Source organism: Drosophila mauritiana, chromosome 2L (assembly GCF_004382145.1).
Source record: "Drosophila mauritiana strain mau12 chromosome 2L, ASM438214v1, whole genome shotgun sequence".
NCBI lineage: Eukaryota > Metazoa > Arthropoda > Insecta > Diptera > Drosophilidae > Drosophila > Drosophila mauritiana.
In genome coordinates, this window is record NC_046667.1 from 15,402,171 (window position 1) to 15,428,426 (window position 26,256).

Genomic DNA, 26,256 nt, shown 5'->3' on the forward strand with positions numbered 1-26,256 from the left:
CTGCGGGCCTTATCGGCTTTAAATTAATCAGAGGTTCTGTGAAATATTATAAAAAAATATATATGCATTTTCCGAATCAAAAGCCAAGTCATTTTCCCTTGATCTGAGAATCAAAACCAACATCACTCACATTTTTAAGCTTTGCTTGAATTCTTACAAGCGCTGAATTGCACATACATAAATTTAAAATGCAATATTAAATGTGGTTTTGGCCGAGGTGGAGGAGATACATTTTTTCGTTTGGAAACTAAGCCAATATGGATTTACAAAAGTAGAGCAGTAAAGGGCATCCAGGCTCTGTTTTGCACTTTTGCGACCCACAAATCCATCTTCTAAGGCACCTTCGTTAACCTAGATTGTATGGCAACAGCATTTCCATGGAGAGCGCATTAAAAGCGAGAGTTTGAAGTGTGTTGGTTAGTTAGGGCCGGAATGGAATCCTGAATAGAAACCCAAAGAAACGCATTGCACGCTGGCCACAAAAGTGCTGGATACTCTGGCGGTGCACTTGACTGCAGCGACAATGCGATTCGGATTGTTAGAAGGCAACAGGAAACGGCCAGAACGATTCTACAATCGAATCGAACAAGGTCCAACAATAGTGACTAAGAGCACGGTTGGTAGTTAGTTGCTCAGAAAATGTTGGCTAAGATTAAAGAATGTTTTAATTTAAGGGAAATAGATTGGCTCTATACCTGGATACATAGAATACAAATGAGTGTAGAAATCGTTCGGTAAACTGTGTAAGCTCACAACAAAAATATCAAGTGGAAATACAGAGATGAAGTGCTGCAAAAATGGGAATTCACGAAGGCGCAGTACACGTTAGGACACTCACAATTTGTTTTCAAGTTTTGTCAGATTTTTTGATTTTTTTTCCCTGCTGGGCAAAAATACAATTTCCGTATAAGTTGAAAAACAAACAAGTTTCTTTCGTCTGCCAATTTTTAACGTTCTGCCAGACTTAACCCAAAAAAAGAGACTCTTTCTGTCTTGCTCGTCCTTTCTCGATGAAGCAAAAGTAAATTTCCACTTGCAGTCAATAATCAACTAAGCATAAAATAGTATTTGAACTATTGATGCAGCAAAAATGTGCTGCTTCCCTTGCTCGACTTATAGCAGAAATATGGGAAAACAAAACTGGGAATCCGCTTTAACTTGAGCATGGACTCTGCCAAAGTTGGGGGAATCCAAAACTTTGTATTTTATTTTATGTGCGTTTGGCTCTTTCTATACGTACAGCCGGTAATACGTATACTTGAAATTCTGCACATGCTCTCACTCAATTGAAGTTCAATTATTTTCTTGGCAAATTTCTATTTGTTACGCACAGGTGTAGGTAAAAATAATCGGAAAAGTTGCAGGCCAAAAAATATATTCGGGTAAAAATAAGTGGTAAGTGGTCGAATGGAATGAAAAAGGGACAGCGGTGACCTGTAGGCAAAAGATTTCTAGCTAATTTGCGGCAATAACATCAAAGCTGCCTTTTGGCCTTTTCAGTTACCCTTTTTCATCCCTTGCCCAATTGGCCTTGTACGCCTTTTTTTTTGGTTATATGGACATTTGGTTGATGGTGTGGTGCGCACAACCGATGGTTAAATGTTGCGTTAAATATTTGTGGGGCCTCTTGGGACGAGCCAGCTTTAAAATAGCCTAATTTACAAAAGCCCACGAAGCACAGTAAACCAGTTGATATAATTTTGCAAGCCCTCAACGAAGTCATACAAGTTATACAAAATAAACACAAAATGGCCTAAAATAAATAAAAATAGCTTTAAAAAGGATTTTAGATTTTTTAGAGTCGGCTAAAATGCCCTAAAAATACTGCCAGAAACTATAACAAAAGTCTGATCCAAGAATATTTCGGTATGTGAAAATTTAAAATTAAAATAATATATATTTTAAATCGTTTTCCTATTTTATCTTATAAGCTTTTTTGCTGCCTTTCGTCATTCCATTTTTCCAAACTCCTACCTCTTTTTTCTCTTTTTCCTGTCTGTAAAGTTATAACCTTGCTTTTCTTATCTGATTGTCTTCAAGTGCAATTACTTGTTTACAACTGCTTTCGTGATTTTTTTTGGGTTCTCAGCTTCAAAAATGTAATAAGAAGTACTTTTTTTCATTTTGCGACGTTGTTGGGGATTTGAAATTTATATATAATTTAGATAAAATTGGTAATTAAATATTAAAGAAATTTAATTAATAAAAACCTTGGTCTTGGCTTTGTCAAATGACAGTAAGTATTCTACTCTCGCTTTCCGTTTATTAGGTAAAAAAGTTTCTAAATTTTTGAGCAGCCTATATCATCAACTTGCTCATTAAGTAAACGAAAAATATACAGACCCGAAAAAAACTAATCGAAACAAGATGGAAAAGGGCTAAGGATCATAGGGGGCACAGGCAAACAGAATTCCGAATGGCACATAGAAACAAATTCCAAAATGCAATGAAATGTAATGGAAATGCATAAAAAAAAGAAAAACTATTTGCGATGGGTACATCTGCACATATGAAGTTGTATAAATCCATGGCTATGTCCTATGTATCGAACTCTATACGATAATTCATTAGTGGCTTCAACGGTCCGTAAAATTGAATTATGCTTTTGTTGATGATTTCATTTCGTTTTAGCCGTTTCACAATTTTCATTTACCGATTTTCATTTCGGGGCTCAACGAACAGTTACGTATAATTAGAAATTCGCTTTTTCGTTCTAGTTTACAACAATATTTTCTTTAGCCATGGAGAGCATTCATTTATCCCTGTGGGTAGTCCTACGTCGTATCTAACATGCAATTTGTAATTTGGCGTAAGTAAAATACTTTTTGATAATTAAATTTACATTTAAAATATTTGTTTAGGCTATTTGTTTCCATATTTATTGTTTCAGGTATATTTAGTAGCTTTACAAGAGATTATATTATACTGTGGCTCATAACTTAGGAGGATTAAGCCTATAAATCTAGTTAAACACATTACTCACCAACCAACAAATAACGGCGTAGACAGTATTTATAACAACAGGGGCTAATGACACCCCAGAGAGAGGTGTAGATATCTATCTACTCTATCCCCACCGATTCCTATGGAATTGTTCCTTCATTCCACTCCAGTTGTGTCCATGAAAACATTTCTGTTTACCTTTCTGCCGATGGCAACAGGAAGCCAAGCAGTGCAGGCTCAGAAGTGCGCCAAAGTAGCCGGTCGACTCCACTGGCCTCGCTCGATTCAATTGGGTTCCGGTCAGCGGCAGATACGGATACAGATACAGATGCGAACACAGAGCCAAGGCCAGCTAAAGCCAGATCCAGGGCGAAACTCGTTTGCAACAGGAGCGATTTAGGGGATTTTCACGTTAAGCGTTGGCTGTCAGCGATTGGCAAGCGGCTTACAGGTGGCCCACCACGCCCTTGGTCGGATTCAGTTTTGTTCTGGACCATTTTCTAGGTTCTCGGACTGGTTTATGGGCTTAGGCAGGAAGTGGCCTTAACTAAATGAATGCTGCACGAAAACGGAATATCAGAGGAATATATATATGTTCCTTTTATTCATATACAAATTTCAATACGTGCTTTTCCACATTTTACGCAAAAGTTAATTAATACTACTAGGCTTTCAATACACTAATATATTATTATTTTTGACATTCCGTTGTTTTCTGTTGCCAAAAAAAATCCACTAAAATAACTTTATGGGCTTATCAACGCAAACTCATCTCGGTTTTGGTTTATTTGGAATATTGAATACAGCCGCCTTGAGGGTGCAAAATGTCAATCAATTCTGTCGTTAAAAATGAACAGCCCGGAATGGGAGAAAAATGATATACAATCTATTATATACTGTGCCACCGCGTCGAACAAAATGCCAACTGACCTTCAGTCAAGAGTTAACCCTTTCGCAAATTTGCATATAAAGAGGGGCTGGTGGAATGGGACCAGGCTGTTAAAAGACGCTTTATGTTGTCAAGAAAATTCGAGGAGGAGGATACTTTATCCCGATTGTCATCTGGTGGCCATTGACTTGGGTGAGGTGGGTGTTTGCATATGGGGACTACACACATTTATCAAGCATTATCTGTTTTTCACCCGCCTCCATTTTATTTTCCTTATTTATACTTATTTTTTTTATTCTTTTTCGGCTGCCAAAGAGATAACAGCTGCACTCAATTTGCATAACACACGCTTTGGCTGGAAAAAGTGTGAAAGCGAAAATGTTCAAGTTTATACACTCGAATGTGCGGGGAATTCAGCGCAAGGACATACAAAGCAATATAAATTATGAAACTTTTTAAAATCAGTTTGTAAACTTGACGCAGGTTGTCAGAGAATCAGATATTTATTTTTTGTCGAAGTCTGCCGTTGTCAACATATTGAAATATTGATAAGAATTAAATGTGATGAAGGTGATTTATATGAAGTTTCTGAAATGGTTAAATTTTGGAAAAGGTGAAAAGTTGTTGATGGAAAATGAATAATATTATGTTTCCATTTTCATGTGACGACTAGTATCCAAAGTTTCTGTATAGATTATCTTATACCAGTATTTGATACCTTTTTAAAAGAGCGTTAAGAATATTATAAAATTACTTGAAGTTAATTTTCCTAAAGGATTTTAGGTGCTAGGGTAAACTACCGATTTGTTTTCATTAATATTGGGTTCTTAAGGTACTGTTCCCCCATATAACTGTTTAACTGTGTCCTACACCAGTTTTTTTTTTGTATCCGTTCGACTTTCATGTTGACATGAAAGTTTCGCAGTTTCGGGATTCTAAGACTCCCCTAGTTTTATTTTTCTTTTCCCCATGCTGCCGCTTGTTGTGGACTTATATACCACGAATTTGTTGCGGCTACAAATTACAAATTGATTATACGTTCAACAAATGTGTTAATGTGGCATTGTTGGCAAACTTTTCCGGCCATGCAGGCGAAGGACATGGAGGGATGAAGGATGGAACTCTCCGCTGACCACAATATATTAGAACAGATCTGAAAAGCTGGCACACAAACACACCAGAGAGTGATATGTATTTCAGCAGGAGGGAAAAGTTTATTCGGGTTTGGCCAGTTGCAAGTTTTTCAAAACACTGGAAACTCAAATACATGGTTACACAACAGCGCACACATAGATAACTCGCTGACAAGCGCCAAACTTTTACTCAACTCTCACAATTTATTATAAGCAATGCCGAAGGTCATAGCTGTTAAAGTTTAAGTTGCCTTTTTCAGATTTTTTGATGGTTCGAGCTCGTGGTCAAATTATAAAGTCGATTGTACTTGCACAATTTATACTTTTCGTATTTATAAATAATAAATTATAATTATAAAGTGCGTCAGCACATATTTAGGCATTGTTTTAACCTTGATTGTGACATATCAGTATAGTTTATTAAAGTAAACTGTTTGAGAACCTTACCAATCGTACTAATTAAGTATAAACTTTTATTTTATATAAATAGAGTGTAAATGGAAATGGTGTCAAATCCCAGTTCAATTGCTATTACCCACAGACTTGGTAATTATTTAAAGGTACCTACTTACCTACAAGACTCCCCTCCGCTTGCGATTGTCTCTGCTCAACCACAAAGTGCAACCGCAAGATCAACAAGGACATGCTTTTGATGTTAAAGTTAGCTAAGCCAACTAAATCATGGCAACACCTCATTGAGCTTTAACCACCATGACCTCGCACTGGGCAATGTAGCACGAACCATTAACGCACCGCATTTGGTTCTGGTGATTCTGAGCCCCGGAGATATGGGGCCATTTAAAAATTTAATATGTAACGGGCCGATTGCTTTGGCATTAAACAGAAAGGACGAAGACTCCTCAAATAAGCTGGGCACACAAGAAATAAAAACCCTAACGAGCATACAAAGCATAAACATGAGAGCAGCCAAAATGTAGCAGCTGAAGGAAGTAAAAAACCTGTTGTCAGTTATATCGACCCATAAGTACCCTACATACCCTAAATAACTTTAAGATGTAATTGTTAACATATTTTATGATTTAATAAAAGTAACTTCAAAATAATATTGTTTGACTTATATTCCACTGTATATATATGTATATATATTCATCTTTTGATCCATGAACCAAGAATATACCCTGCTTCTGTAATATTGCACAGAACATAAAGCGAGACTGTTGGAAAAAAGTGAAAAAGTGCACCCGGCTTTGGCTTGCAGTTTACTTGACTCGAGCAAGTCAAGTTGATGGCGACACTACGTCCCTGCTACAGGAATTTATTTCGCCTTATTTATTTTCCAACCAAAAATGCAGACGCCAAAAGTCGTCGTCGGCAGTCTGCGTCCCGCCGCCCAACTCTCTATGATGGATGCTTGGCATTTTGGGTTTTGTCAGTGTCTTTGGGATCAGCTTCAAAATTGTTCCCGAACGAGGAGGACGACAAATAAGCCGGGCAGCATTTTAACAAATTAGTTTTCCCAGATAAGTCGGAAAACTGTCGAGGCAACTTTTCCCGCAGCCCAAATTGATCTGCGCAGCTTTGGTGAACATTTTTTTTCGATTATGGCACACACAACTCAATGCGTTTGACCAGCAGCAGCTAGTTTGATAAATAATGTCCCTAAACATTTCTTTGGTTTTCAAAATTATAGTTTATTGCAAAAATGCATAAATTCTATCAACGCTGCGTCATCGATTTCAGATTTGTGTGCCATTTAAATAGCGCTTTGAGTGTTCAATTTGCCAAAATTATATTTTCAATGCTCATTTCGGAATCTTGTTTTGCTGGTTTCGTACGACCTAATGAAAATATTTTCGATTAATATGCGTAAATAATGTGGGGCTAAAGAGCATTCAATTAAAATTGTTATGTGTACTTAAAACAGCACCCTGTATTTAAATAAATAGTTCCGCCGATCAACGGTCAATAAAGTTGCTTAAACGCCCACATTCTCTTAAGAATGCTTTCCATATCTTCTTATACTGCTTTTTACGAGAAGCAGAAGACGAACGGGAAAAAAGTGACACTCAACTTTGCCATGTGAAGCAAATAAATCATCGTAAGTTTTCCGCCGGTGTAAAGGGCATCGTACCCCACTCCACAGGTCTGCTCTCAAGTTAATTCAATTTAAAGGAAAAAGAAAAACTTTCCTTTTGTAAGATTTTTTTCTTTCACTTTTTTTTTACTGTAAAGGTTTCGCTTTGTCGCTTCATTTTGCGCAAAGTTTGCAGTTCCACAAAAGTTGACACGTCATCAACACAAAGAAGTCGGTCCCACCCACAGTCACTGTTCCCATTCCAAAGGAGCATCTTTTTGCAGAAGCTACCGCAGAATGTCCTATTGAAAATTAAGCACATAAAACAATCAGTCATATGGTAAAAATACGGAAGAGAGTACGGTAGAAATACAAGAAAGTTTACCTAACCATTTAAATATATAAAGTATCGTAAAAGTTTTTGAAAATGTAATTTTTTATATTAGGACAAAAATTAAATAAATAATTAAATAAAATTAATAAATAAATAAAATAAATAATTGAAAATTGTAAACCATTTCTTAAATGTATGGTCATGTGATCTTATTATTTTGCAGTCTCGACTACAAGATATCTAACGTTTTTAATTCAGAAAGAATTAGTTTCTATTGATTTCGAGGATCCTAACATCTGTATATATAATATATAACATCTGTATATATATGTTTACATATTAAAATATTAATCAGATTGCTATTGGCTTGATATTAGGTACCACATACCCTAACTACTCAACAGATACCTTTTACAAAAAGAACAATGTACAAGGACAAAATGCTGTTGGTTAAACTTGAGCTTGAAGTTTGTGCTTCTTCTTGATGGCTTTGCTCCCCAAAAGCTGTGAAGTACTATTATAAACCCACAATCCAGCAATTTTCTGTGGCACTTTGGAGCTTTTTGTTTTGATTTGTTTGGCATGCATGCCGCCCAATAACCCGCACATCACTCCCGATTGATGTGAAAGTTATATGAAAAGTTTTGATTTGTTTTAGTGAATTTATATCAGAATGGAAATTCCCTCCTGCTCTCCTTCTGCTCCACTGTGCCCGAAAAGCCGGAAAACGAACTCCTCAAATTAACTGAAATTCGAATCTAGTTCGCATTATTTTATTTGTGTCAATATATTGTTCTCACAGTTTTCATTTTACAGTTTATTGTTTTGTGTTGTGTTTCCTTATTTCTTTTGGCCCCCTTTGTTCAGCGAAATACGTTTAAAGCTTTTCCATTTAGCTCGCTCTATTTCTGGATTTCCGGCTTCTATCTCCTTCAATTTCACTCACAAGTTTTCCGTTATAAACTTGAGTTATAATTGAAAATATTGCTATGAGTGTCTGGGCTTTCCTCGGATTTCCTATTCCTCCCCGTCACGTCTTTATATAACACTTTTGTTGATTTTACGGGGGCTCTGGCTTACTTGGGGAGCAGCTGTGTTTTGGTTTTAATTAAATTTTCCTGTCCACAAAAGTTTAAATAGGTAACATGTTGAGAAATGAGTGTGTAAACAGAAATCATTTGTTTGCGTAAGAAGTAGGTGCTCGAGCACCACAACGTAGAACAATAGGAAACGGAAAATATAGATGTGACCAAGCGGCGTGGGCCGAAAAAACCACAAGGATCTGAGTAATGCCAAATATTGTGGGAAGTAAATTAATGGCTTCGGCTGACCATATTTATACCCACTATTCGTTGAGTAAGAGGGTATACTAGATTCGTTAAAAAGTATGTAACAGGTAATACCTGTAAGAAATTTTAGGCCTGTAACAGTTGTATGTAACGTATGTATGTAAATTCTTAAAAAATATATGTCCAAAATCGATATCTTAATCGCTTAAAAGTGGTTACAATTAATTACTAGTTAGTTAATGGTGCAGCAAATCGAGCAAGCAGAAAACTATAGCTTTAGCATTCAGTAAAAAGAAATTTTAGTTATTTTTTCTTATGTTCCAAATTGCCAGTGTTCAATAACGTCCTGGGTATATCAATATCAATAATACATTTTCGAATTCTTTAAGAAAGTGCGAGATTGACTTTAGTTTGATTCCCGTTTTCGTGCAAGAGTTTCTCGACCACCTTGTGCTAATTCACTAAAATTTGCATGAAAAACGAGAACAAAAAAAATTACAATTTGGTATATGATAAGTATTAATTCAATCTAAATTCCAAAAATGCAAATGCCTTCTAAACGCAGTGATTAAATAAGAAAATCAATTAAAATCCAAGTGTATTTGACATTCAGACATATGTACACCATTATATGGTAATACATTTACCGCATTGGATTCAATTATTATGTCGGTCCAGGACAAAAAAAAACATGGAAAGTTTAGTTTAGTTTATTTTCGGTCCTGTACCTAAATGAAATAGTTATGCACATTACTTCCAGTTCAAATTAATTGACAAACTTCAATATATTTCACTAAAAGAAGACGATTACAAACACATTTCCAATAAATACTTTAATACTCCATTGAAATCGTTTGGATGGCTCTCGCTTTGTTTGCAGAAAATTTGGTCTAGATATTTTCGATTCACCTTAATTAACACTGATTAAAATTTCAATTAAGGCATCACCATCGTTACCTTCCAAACCATTTACTTAAGATCATGGCATTTTTGAACATTTTAGGCCATGTCTGCCGCCGCCTGGGGTTCTACTTTTTGACCCGACAGAAATCGTTTTAATAAAACTGCAGCCAGACAAACTTGCAACAGAGAAATCTTCCTCAAACTGAAAAAGTAACTAAAAACCCAGCCAAAAACTAAACTAAATGCAGACATAAATATTTTATGCTTAAAGCAAGAAACTTTTGCAATTTGACTGCTGCTGCTCCAGCAACTGCAACTGATGTTGCCCCTGATGTTGTTGCAGTTGCAGTTGCCAAAAAAGCCCGAAATACAACCGGGCAAACAATGTGGCAGCCGGCTTAGTTGGTTTTGGTCCTTTTCCCTCCCCACATCCTGCATCGTCTTTTTTCTGCTCCTCGGGATTGGGTAAAATCTAAACATAAGTTAGCATTTAAGTTGGCGCAGGGCGCAAAAGCATAAAACACGCCCAGTTACACACATGCTGCTGAAACGCAGCTACGCTTCGCCAAAAAATATAAACTATTTCCACCGTCATATATGTTGTCAAAATAAGGGAATGGAGATAAAAGTTTGAAATATAAAAATAATTTTTAAAGTAAGCTATTTAGTTTGGTACATTAATAAATGGTTTGATCTTTAAGTTTAGTTTGATATAAGCTAATTATAGTGTTGCGCAAATTGCATTAATTCTGAAAAAATCGAATCTATTTTGATGTTTTTTATGTTCAGTGTTCTCATATCGCTCACAGCAACTGGAAAGCTGCCTGGGAAATTTGGGTATTTTGGGTGTTCCTTGGTTCCAGACTGAAGCCCGGATTCTGGAGTTGTTAGTTGTGGCATTCGCACACAACAGGTACACACAAAACAATTCCGCATTGGGCAAGTCAATTAAAACTTTCTTCCTCTCCTGTCTGCGGCTGGGCTTTTGTCGGTTGAAAATATTGTATTAGCTGAATGAATTTCGAGGACAAATTGAAATGCAAACATGAAATAGTTATGATTTACTATCAACATATTTTGCTATTAAACTAAATTGTATTTTATAACAAAATCCGTATGTACTTATACTGCCGAAAAGGATTACAATTGAGTAATCAATACGTAGAATTCTCTGTGTTCTGTATCTTGAAATTTTAATAATTAAGCCATGGGAAAAATAATTGATTGCGGATTTTATCGGGTTAGATAAAGAAAACTCAATGCTATAGAAACGAAAATGCTTAGCTACTTAACTTGGTTCGATTTCATTTTCTGCTCAATCTATATACCAAGATAACAATGAAAATAGAAAGGGAGAAAATCAAAAGGCAGAGAGAAAATCCATTATTTTGACCCTCGAACGACGTGGCTCTGAATAATTTATAGCTAGCCAACTAATTAAAATTGCATGACCACGTCTCGAATGAAATTCAATGAAAACATTTGATTTCGATGTTGTGGTGAGTTCGTTCTGGTCTAAGAATTAATGTCGCTGTCGTGAAAACTTTACTTTGTTAGATTGGTCGAACCATTTAGGTAAATATTTATATTATATATTTATTTATATTATATTATTTAGTTTTAATTAAAGATATAGCAGTTGGGAAATCTCTTTTCGTATCTAGGCGATGAAAGTTGCTTGGTCTCGATCATCATTGGCATATTTTCTCTATATCCCTTCTAATTTTATTTTTTATTCACGAACAGCTGGCCAATCAATTTGCTGGCCCGCAATTTGTCCGGCATTGTCATAAATGGCACTAATGCCCCGACCGTGGGCTCTCTTAGAGATTGGCCCAAACCACGGCCACCTGTCAATTATTTTAACAAGACGAAAAGCATCAATGGACTGTATTTCATGTGGTGTCCGACGGATATGCCCGATTTATTTGCAGGAGGTGCAGAGATCTATCTCCCTATACGAGTATGTATTTAATATGAATATATATACTCATATATACACATACGCACATCTGGCTAAAAAAGCCATCAGCCAGCAAAGAAACTGGAAAAAGAAGGGTAGGGCAAATCCCGTTTGCGTTGAAATGGCTTAATGTCACTTAGTTTCATCCGGTGTTGTCACGCTTTCTTTTTTGTTAAGTACAAATCTCGCCGGGAATATTGGTTTTGAAACGATGTATCATTATATTTGGGTATCTTATGCTGAGAATAATATTGTAAAATATTTTAATAACAATAGTACATAAGTATTAAATTAGATATTAGTATAGATTTTATGTTGAAATCATAGACTAACAATGGGTACAAATTACAAATTAAAAAGTTTAAACCCAAATTAAACGTTGAAATGCATTTTATACATTTCTCAAAAAAATATCTTTTCAGCTATATAGTTGTTTGTTTTTAATTTAATTTGTTATTCTATTAAAAGTCAAGTTTGACTGTAAGGAATCTTTAACCATAAGAAGATAGACTATAATTGAATTAAAAATTTAGTGATTTTGCACAGTGTCTTTTGTTCGGCTGGCCCTTGCAGGCGATGTCCATCAGTCAAATGTATATCGATTTCCCGCCGCCTGTGTCTCCCAGAGTAGAGCGTCCTGCTGGCATTAGTTTTTGCCAATCAACACGCCCCAAATAGCTTGTCAATTATTTGCCAATTTCGATTGCCGAAACCGGGTGACAATGGGATTTGCTCCGTTTCATTTAATATTTCTGATGCCAGCAGACAGAGAGCTGGGGATCTTGGTCGGTGGTGGACAGGAGGTGTCGTTGGCGGGGTGCAAAGTTCGCAGCTCGCAGCTGTTATAAATAAAGATTTTCGACGGCCATTTAATTCATTCAAAATAGTCGTTTCCGTGAGCTTTTGGCCCCCGGCCCTGTCAACCCATTTCAATTAAATTGCCAAACTTATTTATATTTCGCTGCCCGACGTAATCGTCGTCGTGGGGATCAACATCAAACGCCTATCGATGGCAGTTGTAGGTTGGGTGCCATGCAAATTGAAAATTAGTAGCACTAAGCCTTTGACCCCGCCCTCTCTGGGAGTATTCAGTGCCAGGACTAATTGCCCACTTTGTTCGGCAGGCAGAAAGGATTGACATTTGTGTGTTTTGTTTTACAATTTTTTTCCTGTTTTTGGTGGCAGGAAAGGCTACTCAGTCGACAGTTGATTTATTGAGTTGTTTAGGTTGTCTTTTCAGTATTGTTCGATGTTTATGGATTGCGGAGAGTCGTGTTATTAACTCGATGGTCAAATTGGCACTGATCTAAATACTAGCTATTAAAATAAACTCTGTAACGCTCTATCGCTATTGGGTAGATAATTACTATTCTCATGATGAATAACTTTCACATGAACAACGTCTGACCAAACTATTATTAAAGCTCTTTTCTTTTCTGTATTAACTTTAATAATGTTGAGTCCCCGAGCTATTTTACCAAATTTTCTTTTCTCTAAGTTTGAAATATTTGCCCAACTAAGTCCTTGGCCCAACAAATCACAACACCTTGGACTACTAATCTAGTCTGGTAAACAATGGAGGGGGCAAGCTGACCACAATGCCAGTTTCTTTATTCAGTCACCACGTCTCCCCCTATCAACAATGAAGTAATTGAAAAAATAACTCCGACCATACCGACGTACTGGCGTTAAAAAATATATGCCATAGGATGGGCCTGCGAAATGCGCAAGGACAGGCGAAAACGGACTTGGCCGACAAAAGGATCTGGAGCAGTAGAAGCAACAACAACTGGATGTCGGTGGCTCGTTGGTCACTTTGGCTCGTTGAGAAATTGACATTTAAACATGAAACTCCAGCAGCAAAAGTCGATGCAATGACAATGGCTAGGGCACTTTTGGGAATGTCCTGCCTGTTGTCCTGGCAATCCATGCCCCGGCTGCAATCTCAGCACAGCAGACAGCAGCAATGCTGGGCAAACTTTATGTGCGTTCTGCTGAAAAAGAAATTGAAAATATATATCCCGATGTACGACTGGTTCCCATATGACTGTCTATCCAACTGTCCAACTGCTACTCCGCCCCACCCCCACCATCGTCTTTTTGTACCCGTCTGCGTGCACTTATCGATTGCTTATACGCGCACAGCCCAAGTGTTTGAAAAGAAAACTTGAATCGAATACCGCACAAAACGAAAAAAAAGAATAAAGCCAAAAATCACACATTTTTTAAGAAAGTTGCTGGGGGACTGAGGGGAGGAACCCATTAACACTAATCGCTTCCCCACAGACACATAAACAATTTATCTGACACACACATACATATGCGCCGAGTCCTTTTCTGCAAGGCGGCCGCAAGATCGAAGCCAGACTTTGGGTTTCTTCTTTTCTGTGGGATATTTTGCTTACGCTGCCGGAAATTTATCACGTTAACCTTTGGGAAATGCTTATATAATTTATCTTCAAGCGAGTAAATTCTACCCGTGAAAAGGAGGCGGCAGTGGAAAAGCAACCAAAACAGCTTTGCAAAAGCAAAAAGGAGCGACTGGAGAAGTTTTCCAACTGTGGCTGATTCTCTCACAAATACACTCGGGGGTCCAGGTCCACAGGTCGGTATGTGTGAGTTACGTAGGTAAAAAATTGCCAAGAGTTTGAAAACAAGGCGGTGGGCTAACCTTTCAACTCAGACCTCTTTCTCGCACTCCCCAAACATTGAGTGGGTAAAAAATTAGGTTAATTTTGGGTGTGCTATGGATTGATGGGTCCCCATCCAAAAGCACTTGGCAAATAATTAATAAACATTGGACGTGTTACAGAAGGAAAGTTCTTTTACGTTGGCGCTAAGGAAAAAGATTTAAAAACATATGTAGTGCAATCTAAAGCTTGTTAGCGAAAAAAATTATACTTTTTACTTGTGAAGCATATTATATTATATATTTATGTTAAAAAAACTAATGTAATCCGAAAAAAACACTCTATGATTAAGGACAAAGGAATTAAAGATTATATATTTTCATTTATAATAATTTCAATTAATATTCCGACTGTTTCTACAGCAGGTACAGTACCACCAATACCAAATAAGTTATGCTTTTGTATTTCTCGATTATTCCTATGGCAACTTCATAATAATTCGGTCCATTCACATCAAATTAAACTCGGTTTTTTTTCTTTTCGTTCTTTCTCAGAAACTCAATATTCTGACATTTTTAGGAACCGTTGTTATCATAATTTTAATGGAATGGTATTATCGCAGAATATGTCAGTGCCACAATATTTTTATAAGATCAGCTAATTTCGAAGTAATTGATAAGCGTTTGCGCAGTGACTATAAAAGGCAGGCTTTATTTGCAACCGATCAGTCGTGACCTACAATCTCTACATTAAACATTAATCAGCATTAACTTCTTTGTTATTTCGGCGCTGCTTGGTTTTCTCGTGGAAGCTGTTTTAGGCGGCTTTGCAAATTTAGACTTACCGTGCACGTCATTTATGGCGAAGTACGAATATAATCACGAAAAAAAGGCCTGCATTGGACTCCACTTTATCGACTGTGCGAATATGTTAAATTATTATGATAACCGTGAAGACTGTGAAAAAAATTTCATGTGGCCCAAGACTACGATTTTTTAGTTCGAATTTGTTTATATGTACATATATATTTTAAAAAATCATTTAAATATATGTATTTGGACTAATGTACGTTTTTCCTTTTTTATGTTGGGAGAGCTTGGCACACTAATATTGTTCTCCAAATAAATTAAAATTGAATTTAAAATGAAATGAAATTATTTTACAATTCACCCAATATGAAATTTTTATGAGTTTTAAACTTTTTTAGCTCTTTTCTTGACTCGATGGGGGACCTCATTTAGTATGCTTTCATAGCAAACTTGTGCGCTTCTTGGGTTTCAGTAGTGCGATTTTTTGCCCACATTTCTTCATTGCTCACCACATTGTCGTCGCTTCATTAAGAAAGTTTTTCTTTACAGTTTTCCTAACATAAATGCTGAAAACTTAATTTCTTCTAAGTGAACTTGTTAAGTTTTACTCGTCGTTTCTCCCCCGTTCTCTCACCATCTCTCCTACTTTCTCGGCACATTTTTTGTAACTAAGTTAGAGGGTGTATTCTACGAAGGGTTGTGGATAGTTGGGTCTGTTGTTTTGTGGCCAACTTTTGGGTTATTCTTCGCCCGTAGCTGTCGCTGACACTTGGCTGCCCACATTTATATATTTTTCTATTCCGCGACCAGCTTTAAGCGCATTAAGATGAGAACTCATGGAGGTGGCGGGTATTGTCTGGACTGGCAAGGAAATGGAAATCTTAAGTGCTGCGGACTAAAAAATTAAAGGAAAAGTCAACGAAAAATATAAAGAAATGTTGAATTCAGAGCCCTAATTTGTTGAATACTTTAACGATGTTGGAAATACAAGAAAATCATTTTCATTTTTAATCAACTGGCTAGACCGACTTTAACAATCTAATTTCGTGTCAAATTGCAATTAAATTTTACATTTTCCTGTTGAATTATTTGTTTAAAACACTTGTAATTGTAAATACGAACCCAACCAGCTAATCAGCAATTACAGGTAAAAATGTTTGCATCCCTTGTCCAAGTCAACTTAAAACAAATGTTTTCCCCCAAGTGTCATAATTAAGTGGTTAAACATGACTGAAGTGTAGTGAAACACTTTTGCTGACTTGAACGGCATACATTGAAAAGTGCATCAAATTCCAATTAAATCAGACACACATCAGCACTTCATAAACATGAATTGAGTTTGGGCCATGGTCGAAAAGGCTGAAACCCGATCCGACCAGACTGCCAAGGAGACAATGCGAATGGAGGCAGGTTAGCAGGCGATGCACATTCAGTCAAGTTAAATGAACCGCATCTATTGACTATCTCCTTCCCTTTTCCGGCTCTATACCCATCTCCCTCTGACTCGCAGTCGCACAGTGGCTAAACTCGCACATACTTAAAGAAATTTCAATTGAAAAATTTAAAAGTATGATTTCTGACCCAATGATTCAATGGTATTTTTATCAGCCAACTACATTACGTGGCTTTACTTACTCCTCTTGATTTTAAAGTAACTGATTTAGTCTTAATTATGATTTAAAATTATTAAAATTGGCAAATACATTTAGCTGTTTATTTTAGGTCTAGGGGACTAGTACGGGACCAGTACGGGACGAGTAGGGGACCAGTACGGGACGAGTAGGGGGCCAGTACGGGACCAATACGGGACCGAGTACGGAACCAGTACGCGACCAGTACGGGACCATTACGGGACCAATACGGGACCGAGTACAGGACCGAGTACGGGACCAATTCGGGACCAGTACGGGACCGAGTACGAGACCAGTACGGTACAAGTACTGGTCCCGTATTCGGTCCCGTACTCTTGAGCTCTGATCCATTTATCACTGGTCAAAGAAAACTTCCATCCAAACCAAAGTCAAAGCTTTTAAAATCAGCCTTTGATTTACTTGAGCAATCTTTTTAAATTATATATCGTTTCACCTTGTAAATGTATTATATATTTTTTTTAATTTTGAATAATAAAAATATAAGTATATCAATGTATATACCAAAAAAATTATTTTATGGTTGTTGTTTTTAAATGAATAAAAATAAAAATGATTGGATGTACATCCAATATTTTTTAAAACTAAATATTTTTTTTAACAAAATCACGATTTTTGACTGATTGCTCCTATAGCAGCTATATGATGAGCATACAATGTTCGCTAAGAACGCCCTGAATATATATACTAATTTCTTATGTAGAATTGCAAGTTTTCGTTGCAAAATAATTGAAAACAAAAAAGTTTTCCATACTAACGCTTAATTTCAAACTGATCGTTCATATGACAGCTTTATGATATTGGCTGGCTATCTGGCTATTTTTTCATATAATTTTGCTACAAAAATAAGTTTCAAGTGTCTACCTCAACTAGAAGTATTTTTGGCCACATTCCCCATACAATGGGAACCACTGTGCAATGCCGAGAATCAAACGACGGTGATGGCAAATTTTGCTTTTGAAGGCAACATAAATTTTTCAAACGATTGACTCAGCAAAATGACCATGAATGTGTGACATCAGCAGCGGCCAGGGGCGGTGTATCCCCTTTCCCTCTTTCCACCAGCAGTCCCTTCCCCCCGTTGTCGTCATTATCGTCCTGCGACAGGACAAACAGACAGAGACAGACTGAGAACGGGTGGGTGGGCGCTAGAAGGCGAGGTGGCGAGGACATCCTTTTCCATGGCAGCCGGCAAATATCGAGAGGTAAACACGTGCATTGCCAGCTTCCGTTATCAGTCAGCTTGTTTGCCAGACAGCCGGGCCATTTCCATTGGACGCGCCCACCCGGCTTACCTGGCCAACAACGTTCCCCCATCGCCGTTTGTCTATATTTGTCTGCTTATTGACGCTTTGAAGTCGTACAATTTTCTCGTTCCTGAGTAGCTGTCTTGACTCCTCTGTTTTCTCGTGTGTTGAAAATTAACTTTGAAAGATTTTCGGTGGCATGAAATTGCTTGACGTCGCATTTGCGGTTCAATGGGTCTGATTTTCACCTCCTGTGTATCAATCGGAGCTCCGTTTATGTTAAATGATGTCTGCGTTGGGTACACAGTGCGTATGATTGATTTAATTTGACATCAATGCGAAGTCAACACACGAATACGACTACATCCAGTCTAGAATGGTAGACATTTCATCAAAATTTCAGTCAAATTGATATACGGAATTTTCTTGTTTAGTTATTTAGTTTATTTATTTATTTTTATACAATTATTTAAAATTAATTATTGACAGTCGGAGTGTTTGAACGACTCCATTACTGTTCTAGAGTAAATAAATAAAAAATCACAGTAGAAAACCGCAAAAAAGTGCAAACATTCTATATTAAAACTTGATTCCCAGCCAAATAAATAAGCAATGTTTAATTTTTGCTTTCTACAAATACATTTCTTTTCAACAACAGCGCGCTATGTATTTTAAATATTTAAAAAATATCAGGAGAATAGAATTTAAATGTGTTTAAGTTACCTCAGAGTTGGGCCAACGGCGTCAACGTGGCAGCAACTAATAAAACGTGCAGTAAATATTTATGAACTTTTATTTTATGACACCTCTGAAGCATACCAGCTGCGACAATACACAGACCTCCGAAAAAAACAAAAAATAAACCAAAACTGGCCATTTGAGGAGGTCACAATAATTTAAGCTAAGAAACACAGACAAAAAATTAACATAAACCGTGAAATGTTGTCTGCCAAAAATAAAGGAGAACTAAACAAAAAGAAAATCACGTTTTGTAATTATACAACAGAGAATACACGGTCAAGGAACGAGCATTGCCATCCTCGAGTAGCCCGTATTCTTTTTCCCCATGAAAAACAGGCGACCATTGGACCTTGTTTATTTGGGTAAGCAAAACAAAACACAGAGCTGAAATGAAAATGCAACAAAATAATTAAAAATCGTGTGGTGCCGAGGTTGATTTCCCAACATGGGAGCCTCGACTCGCCTTGTCGCCAGTCCGAAATTGCTTATGAATTGTAAACAGGAAGGCCTTTTCCCGTTCTTCTTGGCAACCGCAGGTCCTGGCCAGTTGTTTGTGCTACGTGTGAATTATAGCATACTTTCAAGCGCGTGCAGGAAATTATTTTTAAATGGAGAGACAAAATTTAAATGTCTGTGCACAATGAATAGAATCATGCAAATTCATATCCCTTCTATAAAGCAGAAAAACTTACTTGAGCCAATTTTGATTGATTTTTAGTTGAAATGTAATGTAATCTCCAAATATCTAATTATAAAAGGTTTTATTTTAAAATATGCCTTTAAATATTATGGAACGGTTTAAAAACTTTGCGTTCCCAGTGTGCAGCTGTGCACTTCGGTCCACAAACTTATCCATTGCTCTCAAAACAAATCCCTTTGTAGTTCCAGGACCAGCATAAAATGGGGAAAAACACCACGAAGCAGCCGCAAACAAATTGGGGGATCCCCAGCGTAAGCCTACCAAAAACAAGTCACGTTTCGAAGCGCAGAGCACACACATACAGACATCTACACACATGCATGCGCCGAGTTGCAGGCCTGTTCGCATAATTGTATTGCATAATTTTAGCACGCGCTCAGTCCCCAGCCCCTGTCACGCCTCCTCGCCTTCTCCGCCCCTCTTGGCCCACGACAACCATCATGCTATGTGACGGCAAACTAAGCGCAACCCATAAATACGCCTAGAAATATGCTGCAATATTTTTGTAGCTACCGCGCCACACAGATACACAGACAATTCGCACTACTTTTCTCATTACAAATTGGATTTTGCAGTCACATTTCGCTTATTACGTTCAAAATCCATGCAAATTTCTTTATATGCACCAAACCATCCCAACCCAAAAGTGTTTCTCCCATTGAACCGCAGTTCTTGCGCCTTTTTTGTCCGCATTTTCATTGCACACTTAGGGAAATGTTTTATTTCCTGTACTTACATGCCAAAAATACTTTAAAATATCCACCTTTTTGGAATTGATTATTTAAACGCGTTTTTCTATCATCAACATGCATAAAATACATCAAATACATCTAAAAATGCTTTTGTGTTTTACCATAAATATTATATTTTAATTTAACCAGGACTATTATTTTCTTGAGTGTCATTCGGCGGGTGGTAAAGGAAAATTGTGCTTGGTGTGCTTGCATCTTATTACTATTGCCCACAGATACAAGAGAACACACAACTACAAACAAACAACTGGCAGAATAATAATATAGAGAGACGGCGGCTGCCAAGTTTATTGTGCAAATATAATTCAGTTTTCTTTTCTCTTTGGCCGATCTTTTTGTACCCCGTACCCGTCTATGGCTATATTCCACCTCCACCTCCTCCTCCTTGCTTGCAAATTAGCTGTGTGCAGCGTGATAATGCCATTTCTGTGCATTTTGCCAGCTTACAAAGTGCGCTGAAAGAACTTTATTGTCTGCAAAAGTGTAGATTATGCAATCAGTCTAGTGCTAGAACCCGGCAAAGGAATAAGTTGTTAAGGCCTGCTGCATCGCATTGATAATCTTTATTTAGAAATATCCATTAAGAACGGTCGTGTACTATCGATATTTTTATTTTTTTTTATTGCTTGACGTCGCATTTGCGGTTCAATGGGTCTGATTTTCACCTCCTGTGTATCAATCGGAGCTCCGTTTATGTTAAATGATGTCTGCATTGGGTACACAGTGCGTATGATTGATTCAATATGACATCAATATTCAAAGCAAAGTAAAAACATGAATACGACTACATCCATAATAATCTTTATTTAAAAACATTCAGGAACAACGATCGTGTACTATTGATATTAACTTCCTTAAATAAACTAGTAAAAGAATTTGTTTCGATTCAAATCATATTTGTTTTTAGTAAAGCTTCGATAACCTTCCGACTTTGCTATCCCAACTTGTTAAGAATCGGTGATTTCCTCACTTGTGTTGATTTGGTCAGTAGGTGCTTCTTTTGCCTTCTGATTTTTATCATTGAAATCAACTGCAATTACTTTAAGTTTCTTGCTGTGCGTCATGGCGAATGGGGACCCCAAATTGACTTGCAAAATATGTAGACGAGGCTGTTTTGAAGGCGGTTCCGAAATATCTTCTTCAGTGGCATTTTGCTTTTTGGTTACTTCTCCAAAGAAATGGGCATCAGGAGTATTTTTTTTTGACTTAATCGACTGATTTGGCGAATTCGTTGACATCATTGATAATTTCGTTGGAGATTTCAATTGGGACTCTGCTGAAGTTTTCGGCTTTATTATTGATGAGGACGTTGTTGATTTCATTGGTGATTTTATAGCTGGAACATTTTGCATCATCCTCGTTTTTTGCGTCATTTTTGGCGTAATTTTGGCATTCTTTTTGGGTGTATAGTTTTGAGTGTCTGTGGACTCTTCGAAAATCTTCGCCGAAGTTTTTTCTGTAGTCTTCATATGACCCCAGCTCATCTGTGGCTTAGCAGAATTCCTACCATGAATTATACTTGGGGGAACACGCTCTGTTGTAGTCAGTATATACGGGGCTCTAGTTCTGGGGAGATTAGTTTTTCGCGGACTGTTAGCACGAATACCCTTTCGTCCTCGAATATCCCCGAATGATTGCGGAACTCGATCCACCAATGACAATGACAATGCAGAATCCAACTGGAGAGATAAAAGCCTTGGCCGTTTGCGTGTCATATGAGTTGGCGTTGATGTTGCCCCCGGCTGGTCAGTGATTGATAGAGACTCTTCGGGGATTTTGCGAGCCGTTGCCGTAGTGGCTGAATTGTTTGGTGGAATAAAATTCTTTTCTGTACTCATTTTACTTCAACTTATTTAACTTATTTATCTCGAAACGGCCGTTTGCTAGCAATGTAAAAGTGACACTGAATTAAGAAACGAAATTCTGACAGTCACGTCAAATTATTCTGAATCAAAAAGCAAGGCCCAATTGATTGGGTTGTTAAATGTTCAAAGTAGAATAAAATTTGACTTTTATATTACAAATATTAAAAAAGTATTTATCGTAGTTTTATTCTCGCAATTATAAATTTTATGTAATTTAATCGAGTTTTTCAAATATGTAAAAGTGTATTTAAACAAAAAAAAACTATAAACGAAAGTTGTAATTCAGGTACCTGCCAATCTTATGATAAAAAAAAGGGGCATATAATATTTAAAAGGCTTGCCAAAAATATTTCCAAAAGTCCGCAAAGAAAGAGATGAGATAGAGATGCCCCAGAAAAATTTCATCACACCAAACAAGAAACAACAGCGAACGGTATCAAATTTTTTGAAGACCGCAGTCTGTTAAAAAACGGAAGATATTAATTAAATTTAATGCCTGTCTGGAGAAGCGACGACGGCTACTGGCGGGCAAAAGAGCAAACAGTAACGAGAACCCATGGAAATAACCGCTGCAAAAACTTTGCCAGCTGTATTGCATTACGCCTTTAATTTCATTACACGGCCAGTGGGAACGGGGAAACTCCCGCCCAAGTTCCGAGCTGGCCCATAAAATCGAGGGAAATACTTGTAAAGTCTGCCGGGCGACCAGAAAGGGAGCCCTTTCCTATGGTCTCATATTGCATGGCGCCTCATCTCGAGCAACACTGCAGCTCAGCAGGAGCCCGATGAAGATGATGTTGTGGGTGGAGTTATGGCGGGGATTCGGAAAACAGCGGGATCGAGAGCCTCCTGCAGGAATACAGTTTATTATTTAATACTTTGAGCGCCATGCGTTGAAATTAGCAGCCATAAATCAATGAAACGACCCGCCCAAGTCCACAATTAGCCGAAAGTAGCAGGATGAACGCAGCTTGTTATATGAACTAGCTGTATTAGCTAATTAATGCCCAACATCCCACGTTGGTTGATATTGGGATTAAATGCTAACGGATAAACGTTTTAGAAATATACTTATTTTTAAATAAGGCAATCTTATATTTCCTTTTAATAGGATCACTATTCTAATTAAGGAATAAATATTTGCTTTTATTTAGAATCGAAATTCTATTATAAGTTTCTAAAGTTTTCTTTTCTTAGTTTGCCCCCATCATCTGCATTTTGTGGTTGATAAGCGTTTGAGTTTTCTCGGATCTGATAGTCAATCCAGGTCCGCATTTTTGAGACATCAGTGTACACAGCAGGAATATTGTGCCACATCCTAATCCATAGTTGACGATGCCCACCTGTTCATATCGATTTGGATCACTTTGGGGGGACAGGCCAGTGGGGAACCTCCGTCGCCTTTGCACGCATCCTTGCCAATCTCACCGCCGGCACACATCAGACTGCGGTCGAGATAGAAGTTCTTGTCGAAGATTCCTTGAAGTTGTCGCTGGCACCTAGATCTGTCCACCAAGGGCACATCAATTTTCTTCTGAACATTCATGTAAGCCATGTCCTCGAAGTTCTTCTTACCCCAGCCACTGACAATGCAACGGTTATAGATAAAGTTGCGATTCGGTGGCGGCAGACAAATGGGGTTTATATGGTGGGTTAGCTCCAGCGGCTTTTTGAGAAATAACAGGGCCACATTGTTGGCTCCATTTGTCCGATTGAAGCCATAGTGTCGCACAATCTTCCTGATGGAAACATCCTTATGTTCCCCTTGCTCTTGTTTGGTTAGCAAATCCCATTCGCCAGCCCTTACAATCAGCTGGTATTCGTTTAGTTTTTCAGTGACAAAAGCCGCTGTTAGCACAACATCTTGAGCAATTAGGGAGCCGCCAGACCAATATTCAAGATTTCTAGCATCCAGAAGAGCCACCGTCCATGGCACTTCCGCCTCTCGGGCTGTGTATTGATGTCTCTTCATTGGGGAGCTCAGCTCTAGACTGTTAACGTAGCCACATTAAAGTGGACGAGATGGATCGATGTTCGGAACCTTCAAATGCGTTTGGTTATTTATTAATACCAGTTTACCTTTATGAATGTTACATCTATTACCACTTTCGATTTGCGACAGCAGATTGTTGCAGGAGGACATTCCCAGTAGGCCATGCTTAGATCCCGGAACTGAATGACGGGGCGTTCTGCTTCTGCGCCGATCCTGCAGAGATGCCGAGCCGCACATGTGTTTTCCTTGGAATTCCAGCAAGGAATGGCATCTGAATTATATACAGCCAGGAGCAGGCAGAAAATAGAAAGTTTTCCGTACATGAGATCTGTTCTCGTTACTTGTGGAATGCAAACTGGCTGCAAAAGAGTGATATTCCAATAAAACATATAGTGAGGCGTTCTGATTTCTGTAAAATATAAATCGCTGACTGATGAATGGTTTTTAGGCGTGAATCGCAGTTAAACAGAAAAATTGCACTTGCAATTATTTACATTTATCGTTGTTATACTCGTTACTCGAAGAGTAAAAGGATATACTTGAACTTGTGGCGCTTACTAACACATTAAGAATATATATTATTGATAAAGATTATTAGCCGAGTTGATTTCATGTCAGATGTTCCTCTAAATGTCAATATCTTGCACTTTTGTTTTCCGGCTTTAAATACTATGGAAAATATATAATAATTACGAGTGTCTTCGAATTATGCTTTTATGAAACATTTCAATTTTACATCTAGTGGGGCTTTCGGCGCAATTACCTAAATAATTTCTATGGCCTTTTCAACGGCAATGAGTTAAGCAAACAAAATGGGAGCAACTTCCCCGGCACACATTCCGATGGAATAGACAAGACAAACAGCCAAAGCCAGTTACAACAACGTCAGTGCAGAAAACTTCAACAAGACAAGACACAACACAAGGACAAGGCTACCAGCAGCGGCTGGGTGGAGGGTTGGTTGGGTGGCTGTTTTGGGTGGAAAGTGGGAAGTGAGTGAGAGCGCTGGGCTATGGGTTATGGGCGGTACAACTGGCAGCATGTTGGAGCGTTCTGCGTGACGGTTACAGCATGGCAAACAAGATGGGGCCACTAGTCGTACTGGTAAAGTTCTACAACTAATCCTGACTGATGTTGCGACAATATATATACAAACAAGCATCTGGATACACACTTTTATATAGTACACATCTGTGTGTATATGTATATGGAGTGGCACAACACATGCTTCGACTGCTTCGCAGCTACGCTTTGCTGCCTTCTTTTCAGGCCATTCCAGCCCCTGCCCACCATGTTTGCAATTTGTTCTGAAGATTTATGCGTTAGCGCAAAAGTTGCATTTCAAATGGATTTATATAAGAATAAGAAAATAATATCACTGGCAGGAACACCACTTTCACAGGGGGTTCAAGGCGAATGCGCCGTACGTGAGATTCGCTTTCTCTAATCAGCAATGGGGGATTTCATAAGCAAAACGCTGAGCGAGCAAATCTAATAAAGTGCATACTGAATTTCGGAGTTTCGAATTGGATTACGTTTTAATCACAACGATGGGTAACTTCATTGACGTGCTTCACGTCGAAACAAAATATATACAAGCTTATTTTTTTCAGTGGTCTAAGTAACAATAAGAACATATTTGGTGCCTAAAATCACATACTTATTGTGAACGTATTCATTTTAATTACTAATAATTATTATAAAGAACCGAGAACAAAACGAGTATGCTTTTCTTAAAATAAAATTTGTTGACTGCTTTGCATTGTATTGCAGTTTTGTATTTGCTTAATTTTCAATTCTCTTAACCTGCTAATTACTTCTTATTGTTGCATAATAAAGCCAATTTTGTTTTTGTTAGCTCCGCTGGGTGTGTCACTTGCATTGGGCATTTTATATTTCACGAGTATAAATATTATTCGCTAAATATGAAATTAATTTAATGCTGACAGCCACAAAAATTATACCAATTGGTTGTATTAATTAGGCGTGAAACGCATAGTGACCTGGGACCATTAAGCAAATTAGACTGTTAACCTTATTTTGAAGTAAACAAAGCATAAATTGTGCATGGTTGATTGATAAATATAAATTTAATTGTATTTAGTTGGGAGAAAGAAGATGGCCGTTCTCTCCGCTGAAAACTATAAATAAAATACGTATCCGGGAAAACTTTCAGAAAATGATTGAATGTATTTTCAAAGTCACAGCTGTGGGTACAAGTTCACCGCACTTTCCACATCCTTTCCTCGCCATGCATGTGTGTGGGTGAAAAGTTGAGTTCGAGTTTTGAGTAATTCTGCGACACATTTTACGCCCACCCAACGAAATGGCAAACTTTGTTCCAGGGACCTTAAGGCGGATGTACTCGAGGACCTCTATCT

The 26,256-nt window shown here is 37.6% G+C and overlaps 2 protein-coding genes across 2 annotated transcripts; both read right to left on the minus strand.

Moving 5' to 3' along the window:
- Nucleotides 1-20,714: 20,714 nt before the first annotated feature.
- On the minus strand, nt 20,715-21,916 carry LOC117144481. The gene has a single exon (XM_033309663.1). It carries the CDS (start codon nt 21,853-21,855, stop codon nt 20,965-20,967), a length of 891 nt encoding a protein of 296 aa, XP_033165554.1. The 5' UTR covers nt 21,856-21,916; the 3' UTR covers nt 20,715-20,964.
- Nucleotides 21,917-23,200: 1,284 nt separating this feature from the next.
- LOC117137476 (phenoloxidase-activating factor 2-like) lies at nt 23,201-23,854 on the minus strand. Its single transcript, XM_033298954.1, has one exon. It carries the CDS (start codon nt 23,852-23,854, stop codon nt 23,201-23,203), a length of 654 nt encoding a protein of 217 aa, XP_033154845.1.
- Nucleotides 23,855-26,256: the final 2,402 nt, after the last annotated feature.

Excerpts from the sequence above, each read along its gene's own strand:
- LOC117144481 (XM_033309663.1), bottom strand. The coding sequence starts at position 21,855 with ATGAGTACAGAAAAGAATTTTATTCCACCAAACAATTCAGCCACTACG.
- LOC117137476 (XM_033298954.1), bottom strand. The coding sequence starts at position 23,854 with ATGAAGAGACATCAATACACAGCCCGAGAGGCGGAAGTGCCATGGACG.